Source organism: Schistocerca gregaria, chromosome 8 (assembly GCF_023897955.1).
Source record: "Schistocerca gregaria isolate iqSchGreg1 chromosome 8, iqSchGreg1.2, whole genome shotgun sequence".
In the NCBI taxonomy this organism is placed as follows: domain Eukaryota; kingdom Metazoa; phylum Arthropoda; class Insecta; order Orthoptera; family Acrididae; genus Schistocerca; species Schistocerca gregaria.
In genome coordinates this window covers 478245932-478269628 of record NC_064927.1, presented here as the reverse complement: position 1 = coordinate 478269628, position 23697 = coordinate 478245932, and the positions used below count along the sequence as shown (strand labels likewise).

The window sequence follows — 23697 nt, the reverse complement described above, 5'->3', positions numbered from 1 at the left end:
GCAAGGGACGATACACTTTGATGTAATTAACTGTGTTACCAAACTCACAGTAGTATTCCACAAACCTGTTATCTGCTCCACTGTGCAGTACACCGTGCTCTGGCGTCGGGCGACTGTAGTGGAGTGGAGCGAGTGACAAACAACCGGTGAGCTTGAAATTTAAAAGCTGTAAATTCAGAATGTCTTAACTGCGTACTGTCAGAACTAGGGCCAAAATTTTCGCAGGGGATCGATTCCTGGGGCTGATATCTTGTAAGTGTGCTTTCCCCTCCCCCCTTGAAATATGAGGTCAAGTTGGTGATGTCTCCTTATTAGATGCAACGGGATTGCAGGCGTAATAGCCAAGGAGGGTTTCATACTGCATATTTTGCAAAAAGTTAGTTCTACATGAGGGAATCTCGCTGTTGAGACATACGAACAAGCCTCGTTAGTAGTAAAACTAGCTAGAAGTCACAACTAAGAAGCTACGGGTGAAACAACCTACGACGTTTTGGAGAAGTCCCTAATTTTCCAATGAGAGAGCAGTCCGCGTTATAGAGGAGGACTTGTTCTCTATTTTATGTAATGGCTCTCAAAGCGCCATATGTGTACTGAACTGCCGTGCTTTTAGTCTTCTTTTCCGTAATGTGCTCTGTGAAAGTGCTTACAAAGAAGAGTGTTCTAATAAGAGACCAAAATTCTAATTTCAGGTAAAACTTGGTTTTCTGAACAAAGCACTGTAATACTTATTGTTTTATAATGGAGACATTGAAAAATTATGCCAGGAAAATGCATGTTCGATAAATAGCCGCAAAGACTCTGTAACCCATGCGTTATTAAACAACAGTGGGGCTCTTCCAGCGAAATTTTCAATAACAGTTTTGCACAAGCAGCGTCGCATTTCGTTTATTCAGTATTTAATTTCGACATTTGAATGGTCTTGGGCTTGATTCCATAAATCCGACACTTCAAAGAACCCTACCGAAACATGTCCGCAGGTGATGATGATGATGATGATCATATTTGGTCCGGGGGAAGCTCAACTGCGCGGTCACCAGCTCCCGTATGAAGTACCAATTTTTATGCATTCCAAGTTTTTACACAGTTAAGTCGTGAATGATGATGATGAAATGATGAGGACAAGACACATACACAGTCCCCAGGCAGAGAAAATCACCAATCCGGCTGTGAATCGAACCCGCGACCCCGTGGGAGCAACGCTAGCCACTAGACCACGAGTTCGGGACGTCCATAAGTGTTACATTGCAAGATCGTTGCGACCAGTTCCGGTCACGAAAACGGGGGAGGTCACGATCAGGGTCAGAATCGTGCAAGGCAGTCAGTGCTTCACGGGCGGCACAGCCTGTGGTACCTTCTTGCTGAAACCATGTGCGTGCAAGAACTTTACCTTCCAATAGACGCACCAAGAAGTAGACTATCATAAGGTTCGCCATATACGGTTATTGCATATTTGGCTCGTTCTCATAGAAAATAGGTCCAATTTTTCTCCAGACCGCAATGCACACCAATCACATGAAGAGGTTGCATTATTCCCTGACCAATCATTTGTTGATTTATTTATTGAGTCCCAAGTGCCAGAGTTGAGCCTATTAACGAAGCAATCGAAGTGCAAATGGGACTCGTCTCTGAAGACGATTTTGTCACAAAAATCGGCATTCACTTCTTGTTGTTCAATGATCCAGTTAGTAAACAGTTTGCTGTGCATAGTCTGTCCGCAGAAGTCATTGATTCGTTTGGTTTTTGTAAGCATGGAGATGGAAGTCTTTAATATGGGAGTACAGTGAAGAGTGACTGTGGAAATGTCCTTTTCTTATGCACGATCGTGATTCGAGGCCGCAGGAGTCACGCCACTGTTTCGCATACTGCCGGGAGTTTCCTTCCGAACGTCCACTACGAGCTCCTGCCGTATGTTTTACATCGACAGCTGAATTTTCCAGTCATTCTTTTCATAGCTGATGAATCTGGGACATAATTTCTATAACCAGTAGGACTTGCTATACGATTCGAAACGACATACTTTCACCATTTGATAGCAATGTTTATCAATAAGGACGAGTTGTTGCATCGTGTAGCGTTGCGTAGTTAGTAAATCTGTATCCTATACAACCCCCTCCCCCCCCCCCCCCCCTGGGGGGTCACAAATCTTTGCTAAGGGAGTCGCGGTCGCAGGCGAAACCTGTTGTAGCATGGCTGGTAACGTTATGTTTCGTGACGATCATCTGCTATGGAATATATGTCACACGGAAGTCACAAGGTTTTTTGAAAGCGCCTAGAGAATTCGCTCAGGTTCAGATATGGTACTTATTTATAATAATGAAAACGAATTTAATTTAAACCTTTTGAAGAGTTCAAATACGCAAACACTTGCACCAATGAGAAGCGGCACGATGTCTATCGATCTCTTCCCACTTCTTCGGAATGGAACTAGGGCGGCGAGAGTCACTAAGTCTTGCAAACATAGTATTTACCTCCGAGAGGTTTGCAGGCAGAGAGAAAGTACCACATCAACTTCCGGGCTGGAAAGGCGGTGCAGTGGCACCGTCATGTGTATTAGTGACAACTCAGCTTACTTGCCAATCATCTGCTTTGATAGAAATACCATACGGAACGAGAGCAATTTATGAAAGTGCATTTAAATATGCTCAAGGTCAAATGTGATAGAAAATGACTGCAACAAGACGCACACAGCTCACGTGCTAGAGTTGCCACCACTGTTACTAGAACGCATTTCAGTAACAAGCTTCGAACCAAACAACAGATCGCCAGGATTTGCAGCAGTGAGACAAGGCACGAAGTACAGCAATTTCTACCTCACTGCATGTTGACGTTGTTTCTATTTTCCTAGTTCTGTGGCTTCATCAGGACTGCTACAGAATCGTCGTTGCTGATCCCCTGGTTCTTTCGTGTACACTGGGAGATCAAAAGTAACTGGTAACCCCCAAAAACATACGTTCTTCATATTAGGTGCAATGTGCTCTCACCTACTGCTAGGTACTCCACATCAGCGACCTCAGTTGTCCTTGGACATCGTCAGAGAGCAGAATGGGGCGCTCCGCGGAACTCACAGGCTTCGAACGTAGTCAGGTTATTGGGTGTCATTTGCGTCATACGCCTGCAGGCAAGGCTTCCACACTCCTAAACATCCATAATTCCACTGTTTCCCATGTGATAGTGAAGTGGAATCGTGAAGGGACACGTACAGCACAAACGTGTACAGGTAGACCTCGTCTGTTTATGGACAAAGACCGCCGACGAATTTCAAACTCCATCAGGATCCACTGCAAGTACTATGACAGTTAGACTGGAGGTGAGAAAACTTGGATTCCATGGTCGAGCGGCTGCTCATAAGCCACACATCACGCCGGTAAATGCCGAACAACCTCTCGCTTTGTGTAAGGAGCGTAAATATTGGACGAATGAACAGTGGAAAAACGTTGTGTGGAGTGACAAATCATGGCACACAATGTGGCTATCCGACGCAGGGTGTGGGTATGGCGAATGCCCTGTGAACGTCATCTCCCAGCATGTGTAGTGCCAACAGTAAAATTCAGAGGCTATGGTGCTATGGTGTGGTCGTGTTCTGCGTGGAGGGGGCTTGCACCCCTTGTTGTTTTGCGTGGCACTATCACAGCACAGGCCTACATTAATGTTTTAAGCACCTTCTTGCTTCCCACTGTTGAAGATCAATTGGGGATGGCGATTGCATCTTTCAACACGATCTAGGACCTGTTCATAAAGCACAGCCAGTGGCGGAGTGTTTAGACGACAATAACATCCCTGTTACGGACTGGTCTGCACAGAGTCGTGACCTGAATCCTATAGAACACCTCTGGGATGTTTTGGAACGCCAACTGCGTGCCAGGCCTCACCGACCGAAATCGACACCTCTCCTCACTGCAGCACTCCCGGAAGAATGGGCTGCCATTCCCCAGGAAACCTTCCAGCACCTGATTGAGCTATGCCTGAGAGAATGAAAGCTGTCATGAAGGCTAAGGGTGGGCCTACACCATATTGAATTCCAGCATTACCGATGGAGGGCGCAACAAATTTGTAAGTAATTTTCAACCAGGTGTCAGGATGCTTTTGATGACATAGTGTAGTTAATTGTGGACATTGGCAAGAAGTTAATCATTGTTTTGATAGTGCTTTGTAAAAGAGTTGTAAAACATCTTACAAAAAACTATTACCAACATTTGTAAAAATATATACTACATATTCTCGCAATTAATTAAAAAGAAATGTTGCCTTCTTTTGAAACTGAATGAAATGAAATGAAATAATCATCCTGCTACATGTGTCAAAACTAAAGGTTCTGTGATACAAAAACACAGGGCTATGGAAAATGGTGTTTACCTTTTTTTAATTACGTAATTGTTTAAGATTAATTATGAAACTTGTCCATTTTATGCTCGCTGAGAGCGAAGCGCTAAGACAGTAATCACGTCCGTTCTTGCTGGCGTACTCAGACAACTGGTTGTAGTGACCGAAAACTCGCGACTACGCCCTCGCTGACCCCTTCTGATCCGCTCGCCTCTCCGGCGGCAAAGAATATAATTATATCTCTGCCCGCAGATCCTTGTGACCTCGTTTCAGAATGCACTTGATTTCTCGATCAGTATAGTATCAACAGAAAGGAAATTAAATACTTTGCTTTTGAAATCGCTGAAATACTTTTATTGAGGTTCTGGGAGTTGCAAGAATATTTTTACTCGGAAAGGGGTCGCGTATTCGAAAAGGTTGAAAAAACACTGCTGCAGATCCGTCATGGTTATCATTTTATTTTTTCATGACAGCCAAAATGCCTGTTCAAGTAGCCCACGATGCCTCTTTCCACTAACCAGCCACTCAGGTTCTGAAGCCATTTACAATGCACTACAACAAATGTGAATGTGATTTTTTAATATGTCCTCTACTCTTGCATACTTGGGTATACACTTCATATTATTTAACATTTCCTTGCTCAGTAGCAGTACCTCTTTGAGTTTCATACAATTCCTGACCGCAAGTGTACGGACAACCTTATGTATTACCACAAGACGAGACGAGAGGTAAACCGGCTCCTATGAAAGGAGTCGGAGAGTCTCCAGTTGTCAGTAGAGAAGCAGTGACAGCAGATCAGGAGAGCAGAGAGATTTCGAACGTGTGGTGGTCATTGGACGTCACCTGAGTAACAAGGACATTTCAAACCTTAAACTGTTCGGACATGTCCGAAGGGACGTACCCCACGCATTCATGTTAACTGATTCGCTTAGCTGGGAAATGGATTTGCTTTCTTCACTGCGGATGCCGTGAAGCGCGACGAGACAGCCAGCGCAGTTGCGATAACGCCGTGTCCCGGATGGCGCAGTAGTTAACGCACCTGCCTAGCTAGCAGGAGGTCCCAGGTTCGAATCCCGGTCCGGTATAGATTTTGATTAGTCGCCGCTGATTCCGACTAACGAACCAGTGTTGCTTTCTTCCTTTCTCCAATTTAAATATAACCTTATAAGGCTGCCCAGGTCGACTGTTTGTGACGTTACTGTGAAGAAGAAACGCGAATAAACAACCACAGATAAACCAATACCTGCCAGATCTCATATACTGACAGACAGGGATGGTTGACAATTGCAGAAGGTGATTGTAAAAAAAAAGCATAAAGTCAGCCGAAAAATGCCGCTTGCGAGGTGGCGGGGCTAGCAGTGTTATAAATTGGTCTAGAATCTTCATATGGAAATCATGCTCTAAGCGCCCCCCCCCCCCCCCCATTTCCAACTCCGACTTTGTTGTTGCACATGGATTAAGACGAAACGCGAACTGACTGTAATCGACCCTGCAAATGGAGTAGAAAAGAGTTTGGCACTTGCAATAATTTAATGTGATAGAAATTAATTATATAAAGGAAATTTTCATTAACGTAGTGAGAAATCAAAGGGGTGCTCTACCGATTAACAGAATGAAAGTTCTGTCCAAAATAACTATTTCATTTATTATGACTAAACTCAAAATAATAAACAAAACACATGAAACATTTACAATACGTCAAATTGGATACTCAAATAAATGCTGTGAAGGTGAAGTTGTCCCTAAACTAGAACGTGACATTTATGACCAAGTGTATGTGGAGCCAATTCCTTGAAACTCAAACCTTAAGATAAACACGCAGCCACCCCAACAGTAATTGCTGCTACAGTAGTGAGAACTCAGACAATGAACACCCAAGACAGAACAAAGTTAGAAAAGACGAACAGACGCGGTCTGCTGAGCTCTGATTATCACCTAGCAAAATTCCCTAATCTGCCGGTGCTGCGGACATACATTACCAAGCTGTCTTCTTAACTGCAAGGACACGATCTGGCGTACCGGCGGCGATAGCTGGTTACTTAGACGTCCGGTCATGGTGATGATAATGTCGCGAGTATAGCCGAAAAAAATTATCCTGGTCTGGTTGTTCCAGACTAAAGACTTCCCAGCAATATAAATGCGCCTCTGAAGGAGACGAAGAAGGCCTGCCACACAATCACTGACGGTACAGTGATTGATACTAACAAGCGAAGTCACACAGTAACTCCGATGCAGTCAACTTTAGCCAAAACTGCTCAAGACAGACAACATAGGCAGCTTGTACGCAGAACGCTCAATTGCCAACTGTACTCGGAAAGTTACGTTGAAGTCGAAACTTCAGCAAATCCGTCATACAGTTTCAATTAAATGAAAGTATATTCGACAGCCAACGGAAGGCAGGCTGTCCAGAGCAGCGAGAGCTCAGTCTTGTAACCTACTCCGACAAAAAGGCGAGAGCAGACTCCTTCAAGAGCACTCGTACAAGCCGAACACAGAACATTCCCGCACCCACGACAGTGGCCATGGTTGAACGTTCCAATCAGCAACTCGAAAACCGGCGGAAAATTCTAATCTATTGCCGACGCACTACTACTCCACCAATGGAGATACTTGGCGCCAATTTCTGCGCCGATTTTGCTACGTCACGGAGCTATCCCCTGAGCAAGCCAATCACAGTTATGATTTTGCAGCAAACGCGGAAATTTGCCCGCCAAGACTGCCTCGGAACACAAGTCATTCCCACGCCTCGCGGGTAACGTGCCAGAAAGTGTTTTCGCAAAGTTTCTGCGAAGTAACGGAATCCCTAGCCCAGCCGCTTCGTCAGGCCCTTGTGGGCGTGTCGCCCCCGCTCTTATGACAATGTCGGCGCCTGGAAAGCATCCACTCAGCACCCTGGTGACTAGAGACGCTGCGTGGGATGTCTGCGTCTGAAGGAATAGCGACTTTGGACCGCATGCAATTAGAGAGGAAAATCGAATTACTCAGAGTAAGATAGAAACGTGAGAGGGGGCTCATGGCACCTCTCACTTTAAGTGCCCGGCGAGCACTATGACTGTGTGTAGCGGGTTCGAGTTGAGTGCAGTGGTCGATCACCTGCTCATCAGTGACACATTTGTGTAGTCAGTTCTAAGCAGTGAGTGAAGTGGTGTAAAAAAACAATGTCACTGGACATTTGATCGCTGCACATGAGTGGATTTGGAGTGATGAAACATGCTTTACCCTGTGTCAATCCAATTGAAGGGTTTGGGTTCAGGGATGCCTGGAAAACGTTACCTGCGGATAGTGAAGTACAGAGAAGGTGATGTTACTGTATGGGGGGTTCGTGGTTCGGGTGTGCTCCCCACATTGCATTTAAGCAACAGCTTAATGCAGAAGGATATGGAAACATTTTACAGCTTGGTGCACTGCGTACAATAGAGGAACAGTTCGGAGGTGATGAACGTACTAGGGTATCAGTGTACCCTTTCATAAACCATTATCTTCGCAGCAAAGGACTGTGGGCAATAACATGCCTGAAATGAAATGGTCTGACCTGAGTCCCGACCTCAAGCTAATGGAACAGCTTTGAGACGAGTTGGGAAGTCGGCTTCGCTACAGACCCTAGCGTATAACATCATTATCATTGCAGGTTTTGGCTATTAAGAATGGACTACCGTTACTCCACGGACATTGAGACGACTCACTACCGTTACTCCACGGACATTGAGACGACTCACTGGAAGTGTCCTCAACAGATTTTAAGTTGTCGTAAATATGATGGGTGGACGTGCCCGATACTGACGTCAACACTAGATGTAGCGATACTTTTGATCAGATAGTGTATATTTTGCTGTATAGCTTTACTTAATTAATATTCATTTACTAACGCTTGGACGCTTATGACCTTGATGTTGTATGCCCTGAAACAAATATTCAGAACAACAATGTGAGTAGCCGGCCGGGGTGGCCAGGCGGCTCTAGGCGCAACATCTGGAACCGCGTGACCGCTACGGTCGAAGGTTCGAATCCTGCCTCTAGCATGGATGTGTGTGATGTCCTTAAGTTAGTTACGTTTAAGCAGTTCTAAGTTCTAGGGGACTGATGACCTCAGAAGTTATGTCCCATAGTGCTCAGAGCCATTTGAACCATTTGAACAATGTGAGTAGCCGTCTTAGATTGTTTACAAATGATGCTGTCATTTTCCGTCTTCTAAAGTCATCAGATGACCAAAACGAATTGCAAAACTATGTAGATAAGGTATCTGTATGATGCGAAAAGTGGCAATTGACCCTGAATAAAGAAAAGTGTGAAGTCTTTCACATGAGTACTAAAATAAATCTGCTAAATTTCGATTACGCGATACGTCACACGAATCTGAAGTCTGTAACTTCAACTAAATACTTAAAGATTACAATTACAAATGGCTCTGAGCAGTATGCGACTTAACTTCCGAAGTCATCAGTCGCCTAGAACTTAGAATTAATTAAACCTAACTAACCTACGGAAATCACAGACATCCATGCTCGAGGCAGGATTCGAACCTGCGACTGTAGCGTTCGCTCGGCTCCAGACTGTAGCGCCTAGAACAGCACGGCCACTCCGGCCGGCTTACAATTACAGGTAACCTAAACTGGAATGATCACGAAGATAACGTTGTGGGTAGAGTAAAAGAACACTTAGAAGGTGCAACAGGTGTACTAAAGAGACTGCTTACACCACGGTTGTCTGCCTTATTCTGGAGTATTTCTGTGCGGTGTGGGATCCGCGTCGGGTGGGACTGACGGATGACATCGAAAAAGTTCTAAGAAGGGCAGCACGTTTTGTAATATCGCGAAATAGGGGAAATAGTTCCACAGACACGATACATGAATTGTGGTGGCAATCATTGAAACAAAGGCCGTTTTTGTTGGGTCGGTATCTTCTCATGAAATTTCAGTCACCAGTTTTCTCCTCCGATTGTTAAAACAATCTGTTGGCAGCCACCTACATCAGGAAAAATAATCGTCACTATAAAGTAACAGATATCAGTGTCCGCACAGAAAATTTAAGTGCTCGTTTATCCCGCGCGCCGTTCGAGAATGGAATGGTAGACAGCTTGAAGGTGGTTCATTGAACCCTCTGTCAGGCACTTTATTGTGAATAGCAGAGTAATCACGTAGGTGTAGATGTAGATGTAGAAGGCAAATGACAATAATGACCAAAATTCTGGTAGATTACAACCAAGTCAGTTGGCGAGATGAACATTTGGACTGACTGGAAAAGCCAATAGAGATATCAGTGTCCGTCGTACTAAACTTACGCTCAAAACTGTACAAAGAAGCGTATAAACGTGACACGTGTACACCACACTGTATCACCAGTGGCAGTAAACGAGCACAAAGGCTCCAGCTGAGGAGGACGCTGTCAGCTGAGGCGAGCACCGTGTTACGGACTTCCGGCAGGTTGGGACCTCCCGCGGCGTGTAATGGTTTCGCCCCCAGCTGGAGACGGCATTCTGTGCAAATCGTGGCGGGCATTATGCCAGGCGCGAGCATACATTAGCTGCCCCGTCCGTCACGGAGGATGGCGACGCAAAGCGGAGGCAGCGGCCGGAGCGGCGCCCGTCGTGTCTGCACGTCTCACTCCCCGCTAATTGGCAGTCAGCTGCCGGCGGGCACCCTAGCGAGACCGTCTGCCCACTGGCCGGGCGCTGTTGTTGAAGACCCACTGTGCTGACTGAATGAGCCTACTGTTACTCACAAAACAAAGCTTCGAGTGCTGCCCCATTTTTCTTGGAACGTACGCTCTGTGAATTTTGATACTGAAGTTATCCGCGATGTGCCACGACTCTTTCCAAGAGTGTCGGTTTGCAGAGTTGGATGAGCATCTCCAAAGGCTCTCGCGCTTACGAAACAGATCTTCTATTGGAGTTATCCGGTAAAAGCCACAGACCGTCGAGCAGTACTCAAGAAACGGTTGAGCCAGTGTGTTAATTTTTTGTGGTTTCTTAGAACGTCTCGTTAGTAGAGCAGCTGCTTTTCTACGGCGTATTTTACGTTGTCGTTCCACTTCAAGTCATACTCGAAGACATTTTACACTACTGGCCATTAAAATTCCTACACCACGAAGATGACGTGCTACAGACGCGAAATTAAACCGACAGGAAGAAGATGTTGTGATATGCAAATGATTAGCTCTACAGAGAATTCACTCAAGGTTGGCGCCGGTGGCGACACCTACAACGTGCTGACATGCGGAAAGTTTCCAACCGATGTCTCATACACAAAATGCAGTTGACCAGCGTTGCCTGGTGAATCATTGTTGTGATGTCCCGGGTAAGGAGGAGAAATGTGTACCATCACGTTATCGACTTTGATAAAGGTCTGCTTGTAGCCTATAGCGATTGCGGTTTATCGTATCGCGACATTGGTTCTTGCGTTGGTTCAGATCCAATGATTGTTATCAGAATATGGAATCGGTGGGCTCAGGAGGGTAGAACGCCGTGCTGGATCCCACCGGCCTCGTATCACTAGCGCTCGAGATGACAGGCATCTTATCCGCATGGCTGTAACGGATCATGCGGTCACGTCTCGATCACTGAGTCAACAGATGGGGACGTTTGCAAGACAACAACCATGTGCACGAACAGTTCAACGACGTTTGCAGCAGCATGGACTATCAGCTCGGAGACCATTGTTGGGGTTACCCTTGACTCTGCATAACAGACAGGAGCGCCTGAAATGGTGCACTCAACGACGGAACTGGATGCACGAATGGCAAAACGTGATGTTTTCCGATGAACCTAGGTACTGTTTACAGCATCGTGATAGTCGCATCCGTGTTTCGCGATATCGCTGTGAACACACGTTGGAAGCGTGTATTCGTCATCGCCATATCTGGCGTATCACCCTGCGTGATGGTATGGGGTGCCATCGGTTACACGTCTCGGTCACCTCTTGTATACATTGACAGCACTTTGAACAGTGGACGTTACATTTGAGAAGTGTTACGACCCGTGGCTCCACCCTTCATTCGATAGGTGCGAAACGCTACACTTCAGCAGGATAATGCAGGAACGCATATTGTATGTTCTGTATAGGCCTTTCTGTATAGAGAAAATGTTCGATTACTGTCCTGGCCAGCACATTCTCCAGATCTCTCACCAATTGAAAACGTCTGTTCAATGGTGGATGAGCAACTGGCTCGTCACAATACGCCAGTTACTACTCGTTATGAACTGTGGTATCGTGTTGAAGCTACATGGGCAGATGTACCTGTACACGCCATCCAAGCTCTGTTTGGCTCAATGCCCAGGCCTACCAAGACCAAGTGGCTGTTCTGGGTACTGATTTCTAGGATCTATGTACGCGAATTGAGTGAAAATGTAATGACATGTCAGTTGTAGGATAATAAGTTTGTTGAATGAATACCGGTTTATCATCTGCATTTCTTCTTGGTGTAACAATTTTAATGGCCAGTAGCATATGTTGAACTCTAGCGATCGGAACAAAATAGCGATAAATTAAGAAGACCAGTACAGTAACTTGTACGATGGGTAAGGGCGGAAGTGAGTGAGGGGGGACTTCCTGTTCCCGTGCACTCCACATCGGGTTCTACATGATTACTCTTCAATTCACATTTGAGTGCTTGGCAGAGGGTTCATCGAACCACAATCATACTATCTCTCTACCATTCCACTCCCGAACAGCGCGCGGGAGAAACGAACACCTGAACCTTTCTGTTTGAGCTCTGATTTCTCTTATTTTATTTTGATGACCATTCCTACGTATGTAGGTTGGGCTCAACAAAATATTTTCGCATTCGGAAGAGAAAGTTTGTGGCTGAAATTTCGTAAATAGATCTCGCCGCGACAAAAACCTCTTTGCTTTAATGACTTCCATACCAACTCGCGTATCTTTTCTGCCACACTCTCTCCCCTATTACGTGATAATACAAAACGAGCTGCCCTTTTTTGCACCCTTTCGATGTCCTCCGTCAATCCCACCTGGTATGGATCCCAAACCGCGCAACAATATTCTAGCAGAGGACGAACGACTGTAGTGTAAGCCGTCTCTTTAGTGGACTTGTTGCATCTTATAAGTGTCCTGGCAATGAAACACTCCCAAGAATATTATCTATGTGGTCTTTCCAACTGAAGTTGTTCGTAATTTTAACACGCAGGTACTTAGTTGAATGGACAGCCTTGAGAATTGTACTATTTATCGAGTAATCGAATTGCAACGGATTTCTTTTGGAACTCATGTGGATCACGTCACACTTTTCGTTATTTATCGTCATCTGCCACCTGCCACACCATACAGCAATCTTTTCTAAATCGCTTTGCAACTTCGGATAACCTGTTCTTTTTTTTTTGGTCATCAGTCTACTGACTGGTTTGATGCGGCCCGCCACGAATTCCTTTCCTGTGCTAACCTCTTCATCTCGGGGTAGCACTTGCAACCTACGTCCTCAATTATTTGCTTGACGTATTCCAATCTCTGTCTTCCTCTACAGTTTTTGCCCTCTACAGCTCCCTCTAGTACCATGGAAGTCATTCCCTCATGTCTTAGCAGATGTCCTATCATCCTGTTCCTTCTCCTTATCAGTGTTTTCCATATATTCCTTTCCTCTCCGATTCTGCGTAGAACCTCCTCTTTCCTTACCTTATCAGTCCACCTAATTTTCAACATTCGTCTATAGCACCACATCTCAAATGCTTCGATTCTCTTCTGTTCCGGTTTTCCCACAGTCCATGTTTCGACTACCGTACAATACTGTACTCCAGACGTACATCCTCAGAAATTTCTTCCTGAAAATAAAGGCCGGTATTTGATATTAGTAGACTTCTCTTGGCCACAAATGCTTTTTTTGCCATAGCGAGTGTGCTTTTGATGTCCTCCTTGCTCCGTCCGTCATCGGTTATTTTACTGCCTAGGTAGCAGAATTCCTTAACTTCATTGACTTCGTGACCATCAATCCTGATGTTAAGTTTCTCGCGGTTCTCATTTCTACTACTTCTCATTACCTTCGTCTTTCTCCGATTTACTCTCAGTCCATACTGTGTACGCATTAGACTGTTCATTCCGTTCAGCAGATCATTTAATTCTTCTTCACTTTCACTCAGGATGGCAATGTCATCAGCGAATCGTATCATTGATATCCTTTCACCTTGTATTTTAATTCCACTCCTGAACCTTTCTTTTATTTCCATCATTGCTTCCTCGATGTACAGATTGAAGAGTAGGGGCGAAAGGCTACAACCTTGTCTTACTCACTTCTTAATACGAGCACTTCGTTCTTGATCGTCCACTCTTGTTATTCCCTGTTGGTTGTTGTACATATTGTATATGACCCGTCTCTCCCTATAGCTTACCCTTACTTTTTTTCAGAATCTCGATCAACTTGCACCATTTTATATATAGGTCTGTAGCTCGATGGATTACTCCGGCTACCCTTCTTAAACACTGGTGCGACGTGCGCAATTTTCCAATTTGTAGGTACAAATCTATCGGTGAGCGAGCGGTTGTATATGATTGCTAAGTAGGGAGCTATTGTGTCAGCGTAATCTGAAAGGAACCTAGTCGGTATAGAATAGTCCGCCTCGGCCCTCGCGGTCACTCCTGTGAGCTGCCTGCGGTACCGCGGCCCGCTCGCCTCTGGAGCCACCTGCTGCAGCAGCGCGCTTGCCGGCAGGTCCGCCGTCGCTGCACTTCCACACGGCGACGTCGCGCAACGGCGTGGTGCAGGGCCGCTGGGGCGAGCGCTCCCGGCCCGACACCGTCTACTCTGCGGGCCCCCGCGGCTACCGCGTGCGCGGAGCCGGCGTCCACCGCCGCATGGACCTGTCGCAGGCGGCCATCCCGTACCGGCCGCCCGTGCAGCAGGACAGCCCCCAGTACCAGCCCACCTACTCCGGCTACCACGACCCCAACGAGAACCCCAGCTACCAGTTCACCATCAACGAGCGCGAGCTGCAGCGCACCGAGGACAGCGATGCCCTAGGTGAGTCCTCGTTAACCGTACACGTCCTTCTGTATAACATCGGCAGAGAGTCCTAGTGGCCGCCCACCTGTTACACTTATCACAGTCACAACACGGACACCAGTTGCATGGTCTCTGAGAGTGAGTACGACCTACAGTACACTGAGCGCAGCAATTCCAAAAGTGAACCCACGTTAATCGTACAGTTCCTCTTTATAATTTGGGTATACTGCCACCAATTGTCATCTACCTCTCCTGGGCACTATACCCCAAATGAGGACTCTTCAGCTGCTGCGTGCTGGAATAGAAAAATTTACCATCAGTTTGTAATGGTACTTGAATTACGTAACCGTTACTGTACCTCACTTCAACCTCTCGATACTAGCAATATTCTACTGTGTTTGTGTAAAATAGTTAACATATTTCTGTGACAACATTCAAATTTGATTTCATTAATGTAGAGAGAGGTACTTTGATACATCGATATGTATATATTGCAATGATATAATTCGGATGTGTATTCTTTCTTTTGCCACTATGATCTTTGACGTACTTGTAACTCTGACTTTTGGGCGCGCAAGCGGTTGTTAGAGAGTCGAGCTTTGGTCGTCATGTTAAAAAGACGCAAATTGTAGTCAGTTTATGAAATGTGAACTTTAACAGTGAGGAAGATATTTTCAAGTATGATTTATATTGTGAAGTGATGTTTTGGAACGAGTTTGATATTGCAACAAAAGTAATAAAAAAAAGAAGTTTAATTTAAATTCGGAGTGCTGATTACTTTTTTACATCACCATTGTCCTAACTTGCAAAAGTTTAATCATCAAGAACGGTTTATGAAACACATCTATATAACTTTTCAATATCGCAGAATAACACCTATGCCTCTTTGCATCCGAGCTTGGAATCATCAATACCTAGACTTTCGACGATTGAGCCATGAGTTCATAATGAGACCAGCGTGGGAAACACGAAAAGATGAGTGACTAGTTTATCCATTATTTCAAGAAATGACTTTATTAACGGTGCTCTAATGACTCCTGCCACATAATATAACTTTGTTGTTGCCCGAAAATGCAATATTTAACAGCGTGAGCAACACTACAATCTAAATTAATTTTTGGCCTTTGTTGTGGTAGGGTTGTTAGAACATTATACCCCAAATGAGGACTCTTCAGTTGCTGCGTGCTGCAATAGAAATATTTACCAGCAGCTGATATTTTAGAAAACTCTATTTCGGCTACTAGTTACAACGCCTTGGTAGCGAATCCGGTAGCCCCAAGTAATCAGATGTCCAGAATATTTCAGCTATATATGTGCATAATACTGATTGTGCTGTAGTGACTTCATTCTATAGCAGTGTTTCGACACACCATTCGAAAGATTTCTATCGAATCCAGTTACTACAGCTTTTCCTATGTTATCGTATATGACTGGAATAATCTGGATGTCTGAGGTATTGGAGTCTGGAGGAGACACTACTAAGACATTGAAACTAATGGCCTAATTAAAGTTTTCAATAATGGCAGATGGTAAATGCTGCTACAACAATTCGACTGGCCGCTGTTCCTCACTCCATATTTTTATGTTGGATTTACGTATTCCTGAGCGAGTCCACTAACAACATGTAATTTCCCACCAATGCTGTTGGTAGAGTGGTCCCCACTGGGTGTCAAACTGTTCTGGATCCAAATGAGTAGCTACCAATCTGCCTTCAATCATTTCGTGCCGGAGTGCATCAAGGACAGAGATTCCTAAGGAGAGTTACATTCCCCCTAGGGTTCCCTCTATGAGGCTCGTGTAGTGGTTCCCAGTGGTATTCAGAAAAGGGTTAGAAAAAGACAGAGCCTACGCTGTACTGAAGGTGGACAGATGACATCATAACGTGTGCAATGGTGATACATACAGCTGAAGAGAGACGCGAGACCAAGAACTAAGTGCTCGACTCAATCTATATATCTGAAAAACAATTATGCAAATAAAATAAAGGTTCACAGTGGGATTAGAATTCAGGGAAGGAGGATATCAGCGGTAAAATTCGCTGACTACTTTGATATACCGAGTAAAAGTGAGGAAGAGCTGCAGGACCTGATGCATGGAAGGAGAAGTCTAATGAATAAACAGTATGGACTGAGAGTGACACGAAAGTAAGGACGAGTAACATAAATGAGATTACAGATACGTTTATTAAAATTTGGGACGACGAAGCAGACTACATGTAGATTTCTTCTGATTTGGAGGCAGACTTATACATGACGGACGAAGCAAGGAGAACATAAAAAGCAGAGCAGCACATTGACTCTTGATCATAAGAAGTTTCCTAGTATCAGTCATAGAATTTCCTTTCGTGAAGACATATCTGAGAATGTTAGTTTGGAAGCCTGGACAGTCCGCAGCTTGTGGTCGTGCGGTAGCTTTCTCGCTGCCCACGCCCGGGTTCCCGGGTTCGATTCCCGGCGGGGTCAGGGATTTTCTCTGCCTCGTGATGACTGGGTGTTGTGTGATGTCCTTAGGTTAGTTAGGTTTAAGTCGTTCTACGTTCTAGGGGACTGATGACCACAGATGTTAAGTCCCATAGTGCTCAGAGCCATTCGAACCATTTTTTGAAGTCGGGACCACAGCACTGTAAGAAAGGCGATCATGGTCCAATGACAAACTAGCAAAGAAGAGGATCGAAGCATTTGAGATGAAGTGCCATAGAAGAATGCTGAAAATAAGATGGACTGACGAGGTAAGGGATGAGGAGGTTCCTCGCAGATTTCGTGAAAAACGAACATTTGGAGAACACTGACAAGAAGAAGGTACTGCATGATAGGACATGTGTTAGAGCAATAAATTCAGTGGTACATTAAGGGAGCCGGAAAGGGGGAAGTCGGATGTTGGAATATATCCTACAGTATTTTAAGATGTTGACTACAAGTACTACTCAGGGATGAAGAGATCAGCACAGCAAAGAAAGGCGAGGCGAGCAGCATCAACCCAGTCAGCAGTCTGATGACCCAAAAAAGGTATTAAATGGTTAATAATAATGAGTCAGACGTACGTCCTAATTTGAAAATAATAATAATTTCGTGCCGAAGTACATACATCAGAAAAAGTTTTGCATCACCTGGGTTCGCAGAACTCGAATAGATAGACGCTGAATGTGGATATTGTATCACAGGCACAGTCCATTTGACTGTTCAGAGATTTCACTAAATCCGCCCAAAGATGTAAATAACCATGCATGAGCAGCGCCTGTTAGACGGAGGGGGTCCGACAGCCGATCAGTTCCAGTCATTCCACCAGGATGGAGGTACACGGCTCGAGTTTTCTGTGGTCCAACGATGCATAGACGGTCGGTAGTGCGATTTGATTGCTTCCGCATTCTTACTTTGTGCCAGGAAGGGCTCTCAACAAGGGAAGTGTCCAGGCGTCTCCGAGTGAGTGAACCAAAGCGATGTTCTTCGGACATGGAGGAGACACAGAAAGACAGGAACTGTCGATTATATGCCTCACTCAGGCCGTCCAAGGGCTACTACTGCGATGGATGACCGAAACCTACCGAATACGGCTCGGAGGAACCCTGATAGTAACGCCACCATATTGAATACTGCTTTTTGTGCAGCCACAGGACATAGTATTACGACTCAAACTGTGCGCAATAGGCTCCTTGATGCCCAGCTACACTCCCAGTGTCCACGGCGAGGTCCATCGTTGCAACCTCGACACCATGCAGCGCGGTACAAATGAGTCCAACAACATGCCGAATGGATCGTTCAGGATTGGCATCACGTCCTCTTCACCAATGAGTGTCGGATATGCCTTCAACCAGACAATCGTCTGAGACGTGATTGGAAGCAACCTGGTCAGGCAGACCGCCTTAGACACACTGTCCAGCGAAAGCTGCAAGTTGGAGGTTCCCTGATGTTTTGGGGTGGCATTATGTGAGGCTGACGTACGCCGCTGGTGGTCATGGAATGCTCCGTAACGGCGGTACGATACGTGCATGCCATCCTCCGACCGACTGTGGAACCACATCGGCAGCATATTTGAGAGGGATTCGTATTCACGGACGACAATTCGCGCCCCCATCCTGCACATCTTGTGAATGACGTCCTTCAGGGTAACGACATCGCTCGAATAGAGTGGCCAACATGTTCTCCAGACATGGACCCTATCGAAAAAGGCCGTTTATGGACGACGAGACCCACCAAACACTCTGGCGGATCTGCACTGAATCGCCAGTTGAGGAGTGCGACAATCTGGACCAACATTGCCTTGATGAACTTGTGGATAGTATGCCACGACCAATACAGGTATGAATCAATGTAAGAGGACTTGTTACTAGGTATTAGAGGTACTGGTGTGTACAGCAATGTGGACCACCGCCTCGAAGGTCTCACTGTTTGGTGATACAACATGCAACGTGTGGTTTTTATGAGCAATAAATAATTGGGGAAATGGTGCTTATGTAGATCTTATCCCAGTTTTCTGTAGAGGTTCCGGAACTCTCGGAACCGAGGTGATGCAAAACATTTTTTGATGTGTGTATAAAATTGTCCGATGTTTCGATCTCTGTAGAAAGTGGCCTTCCTCAGGGCTGATTAACTTCAGGAAGACCAATTGCAAGAGTGGCCGAAACGTCGGTCAGTTTTAGATATTGAAAATCCGGTCATCAGCTCAGAAACACTTTATTGGCAACGACAACGGCCGCGGAAGCTTACGCTTACATTTATCTTTTGTTTGTCTCTATAATCTTGCATGACGTTAAACTGTAGCTCGCTTGCTATAGTCTGTCGGTAAACTGAAGAGCGAGCGAGCGATCGCGTCCCCTCTCTGCCTACCCAGCTACGTCACGAGGCGCTTCTACAGGCTGTTTCACAACGCAGTACCGGCCCTGCTGCGGCGCTCACTTCAAATCTGCGGCGAAGCCGTGTACAGATACTACTCGGCTACGTTTGTTTTTAGACAAATGCATTAAGACCATAAGGAATACAAAAAACGATAGCTTCTTAGGAAACACAACATTATAGAGTAAATAATAACATAAGAACGGAAGTCAGGATTCTACTACAAACATAGAGCCAAATGCCTGTTAATGTGAATGTATGTTCCTCTATTTCTACTCGTAAAACGAACTCCACATAAGACAGTCACTTTGTAGAATTTAAGGCTTGTTATTATTTTGAGTTTCTACTAAAAGACAGAAGTTTTCTTTGAAGAACTGCATTGAAACTTAACAATTCTTGCTACACAAAGAGTGTTTAAAAAATAAGAAATAATTTATAATTTTGTATGTTGAATGAGTCCCATTTGCACTACTTTTTTGTCACTGTCTTCGTAAACATGCCTCAAAAGTAAGTGTTCAATGTTATGCTTATTTGGTATTTACTCTGTTCTCAGCTGTCAGAAAGGTTACATGTGTTTTGGTAGTATCAACGATTATTCGTTTTATATAAAACTAAATTAGAGAACCTATATTAAATTTTGTTATAAGAATGGAATAAAGTGCATGAAATTTTTTAATGGTAAATATTGCTTTTGGTAAGCCTGTTACGAGTAAACCAAGGGCAGACAAGTAGTATGAACATTTCAAAGCAGGCCTTAAAAGACAGCGTTTTTACATGCATAGATGGGGATAAAAATGCACAGTTAGGAGACATATAAACTATCCAGAAGAAACAGCTCCTAAAGTGTTTCGGGAATTGCAAAAAGCACTGGCGTAAGTGTATAGTATATTTTGGGGAATACTTTGAAGAGGATAACATAGCTGTAGATTAACAAATAAAGTTCTTACCAAAAAATAAAAATTAATATGTGAACGCACCTCGTATGACTAGCTTTTTGCTTAGAAGTTCAGAATCTGTGTTCGTGTTTCGCAGGAAATTTCGGCAGTGTTTAGAATAGATATTGCGCACTTGTTTTAAGCAATATGTCTTAGAATCAGGTGAACAGTGACCGAGATAGAGATGTAGTTTTCCATAAGCAGCAAAGGTTTTACGTGATTTTGAAACTCTCTATAACGATGGGTTTCTTCCCAAAATCATTAGTTTTCCTTCGTGGCGATTCCAGTAAACCATGTGGCTTATTTTTCCATTTCTTACTTATGTGTCCAATTAGGTGAGGTTAGCGTTTGCATAAATTGCAGCCCTTTGATTGGGACTGGTAATATTAGCCAATAGTTCTTTTTGGGTCGCCTCTTTAATACACGCTGTGATAACATTAGAGACGATCGAACGCTCGCTACTCCCCAAACACCTCCTCTTCTTCGTATTCTGTACATTTTCTTGCAATGCTAGACGATTATCCGTCATTTCCGGATATCGAAGTACGCAACGTTAATTCACTGACACTTTCAACTAAGATTCCACGAACAGAAACGACGTATATCACTGCACGCCGATCTACACTGTTAGATATCGGGAAACAGATTTTGGGTGCCCCTGTAGGCCGGTGGCAGCGTTCTTCCGGGAAAGGCCATTTCCCCCACCAAAAGCGCTGCTCGCTCTTCAGACTATACGCGTACACTGTGTTTGGTATGCCTCGTCTAAGCGAGCTTATTTCACACGACCAGCGTTGCCCATACCACAGTCCGATATGCAGTGTTAATGCGCGCAAACCTGCGCGTGTGGCTCCACCTGCGCGATGCGCCGCCTACACGAGGCTGCCAGCGACGTGTAACTACCGTGCCTGTCGGCAGGGCGCGTGAAGGGCCGCTACTCGTTCGTGGACGACGCGGGCGAGCGCCACACGGTGGAGTACGTGGCGGGCTCGGGCACCGGCTTCCAGGTGCTCACGGCGCACCCGGACCTGTCGGCCGGCGGCCCGCTGTTCGTGCAGGCTCCGCCGGGCCGGGCGCGCCCGGGGGACGCCAGGCTGCCCAGGGGCAGGTCGGAGGTGACCCGCCGGCTCGACGGCACCTACAGCTTCAAGGCGGCAGGACCGACGTCGCGCCGCGAGGAGGTCAGTCGCCCCACACCTCTCATCTCTCTAAGCGTCCCATTCCCAGGCCGGTAGATCTGCCGACGCCCCCCCCCCCCCCCCCCCCCCCCCCATCCAGCAGAGTCAGTCCCGATGCGTTCCCCTTCGTGCTCCAGAAGTGCCGGCTCCACTGGCGACCGCCAACTCTTCTCTCCCATTCTGTTTAGGCGTGGTGAAAAGTGGCACTCGACTTGACGCAGGTAGGGTGTGCCAGGCAGTCAGAGCACCCACAGACAGTCAAACAGGTCAGCGACCCATTTAGCGGGAGGGGTATGGCCGACTCGTTGGTCTGGGAATGGTCAGCTTTACATGTACTCACCGGTGCTACACAAAAGCACCAACTGAAACGTCCCCTTAGGAAAATTTGTGAATTACTGTGCTGGAAAACCGCTTGCTTTTCAAACAGCTGAGCAAAACTGAACCTACTGAGACATTACTCTCTTTACTTATTCTAATCAACACTAAACTGACACACAATATTTTTAGCGCAACGCAATCTGACTTTCAATAATCCTTACAAAAGAATGGCCCTGACTAACGATAACCTATTCGTTTCACAAATCACTTACCTCACAAAGTCTTCGTTACTCGAACTACTGTAATACAGCAAGCGCCAGCTAAATAAAGGATTCTAACTAATGAAGCCACTAACTACTGACAAGCATAGTTAGCAAATGAAAGATTTTGATAGAGAACAAACGATGTATTTACCTTAATAGTGTTCAAGAGTCATTATATATATACACTCCTGGAAATTGAAATAAGAACACCGTGAATTCATTGTCCCAGGAAGGGGAAACATTATTTACACATTCCTGGGCTCAGATACATCACATGATCACACTGACAGAACCACAGGCACATAGACACAGGCAACAGAGCATGCAGAATGTCGGCACTAGTACAGTGTATATCCACCTTTCGCAGCAATGCAGGCTGCTATTCTCCCATGGAGACGATCGTAGAGATGCTGGATGTAGTCCTGTGGAACGGCTTGCCATGCCATTTCCGCCTGGCGCCTCAGTTAGACCAGCGTTCGTGCTGGACGTGCAGACCGCGTGAGACGACACTTCATCCAGTCCCAAACGTGCTCAATGGGGGACAGATCCGGAGATCTTGCTGGCCAGGGTAGTTGACTTACACCTTCTAGAGCACGTTGGGTGGCACGGGATACATGCGGACGTGCATTTTCCTGTTGGAACAGGAAGTTCCCTTGCCGGTCTAGGAATGGTAGAACGATGGGTTCGATGACGGTTTGGATGTACCGTGCACTATTCAGTGTCCCCTCGACGATCACCAGAGGTGTACGGCCAGTGTAGGAGATCGCTCCCCACACCATGATGCCGGGTGTTGGCCCTTTGTGCCTCGGTCGTATGCAGTCCTGATTGTGGCGCTCACCTGCACGGCGCCAAACACGCATACGACCATCACTGGCACCAAGGCAGAAGCGACTCTCGTCGCTGAAGACGACACGTCTCCATTCTTCCCTCCATTCACGCCTGTCGCGACACCACTGGAGGCGGGCTGCACGATGTTGGGGCGTGAGCGGAAGACGGCCTAACGGTGTGCGGGACCGTAGCCCAGCTTCATGGAGACGGTTGCGAATGGTCCTCGCCGATACCCCAGGAGCAACAGTGTCCCTAATTTGCTGGGAAGTTGCGGTGCGGTCCTCTACGGCACTGTGTAGGATCCTACGGTCTTGGCGTGCATCCGTGCGTCGCTGCGGTCCGGTCCCAGGTCGACGGGCACGTGCACCTTCCGCCGACCACTGGCGACAACGTCGATGTACTGTGGAGACCTCACGCCCCACGTGTTGAGCAATTCGGCGGTACGTCCACCCGGCCTCCCGCATGCCCACTATACGCCCTCGCTCAAAGTCCGTCAACTTGCTTATACGGTTCACGTCCACGCTGTCGCGGCATGCTACCAGTGTTAAAGACTGCGATGGAGCTCCGTATGCCACGGCAAACTGGCTGACACTGACGGCGGCGGTGCACAAATGCTGCACAGCTAGCGCCATTCGACGGCCAACACCGCGGTTCCTGGTGTGTCCGCTGTGCCGTGCGTGTGATCAGTGCTTGTACAGCCCTCTCGCATTGTCCGGAGCAAGTATGGTGGGTCTGGCACACCGGTGTCAATGTGTTCTTTTTTCCATTTCCAGGAGTGTATATATATATATATATATATATATATATATATATATATATATATATATCAGTTCATGACATCCAGTCTTACAAATTTACTGTCTCTGATGGACACACGTCCAGATCATCCGCTCTCAAAACTCCGCCATCTCTCTCCCCACACCCACCACTGCTGGCGGATCACCTCCAACTGCGCAACGCTACGCGCTTTTAACAGCCAACTGCCCAACACTACAATAGCAAAATCCAACAATGCAAAACGGCCACAGACTGCACACAGCACAGTCAGTGATTTTCATATAGAGCGTTACATGGCGTTACCAACATA

General features: G+C 46.0%; 1 protein-coding gene across 1 annotated transcript in view; it reads left to right on the top strand.

Moving 5' to 3' along the window:
• The window catches only part of LOC126284450 (fibroin heavy chain-like), a 104540-nt gene that overhangs the window by 19842 nt on the left and 61001 nt on the right, over window positions 1-23697 (top strand). The window contains exons 3-4 of the mRNA XM_049983371.1: window positions 13972-14280; window positions 20942-21204. Of these exons, the coding sequence (XP_049839328.1) occupies window positions 13972-14280; window positions 20942-21204 (572 nt within the window). The remainder of the gene's footprint in view (window positions 1-13971; window positions 14281-20941; window positions 21205-23697) is intronic.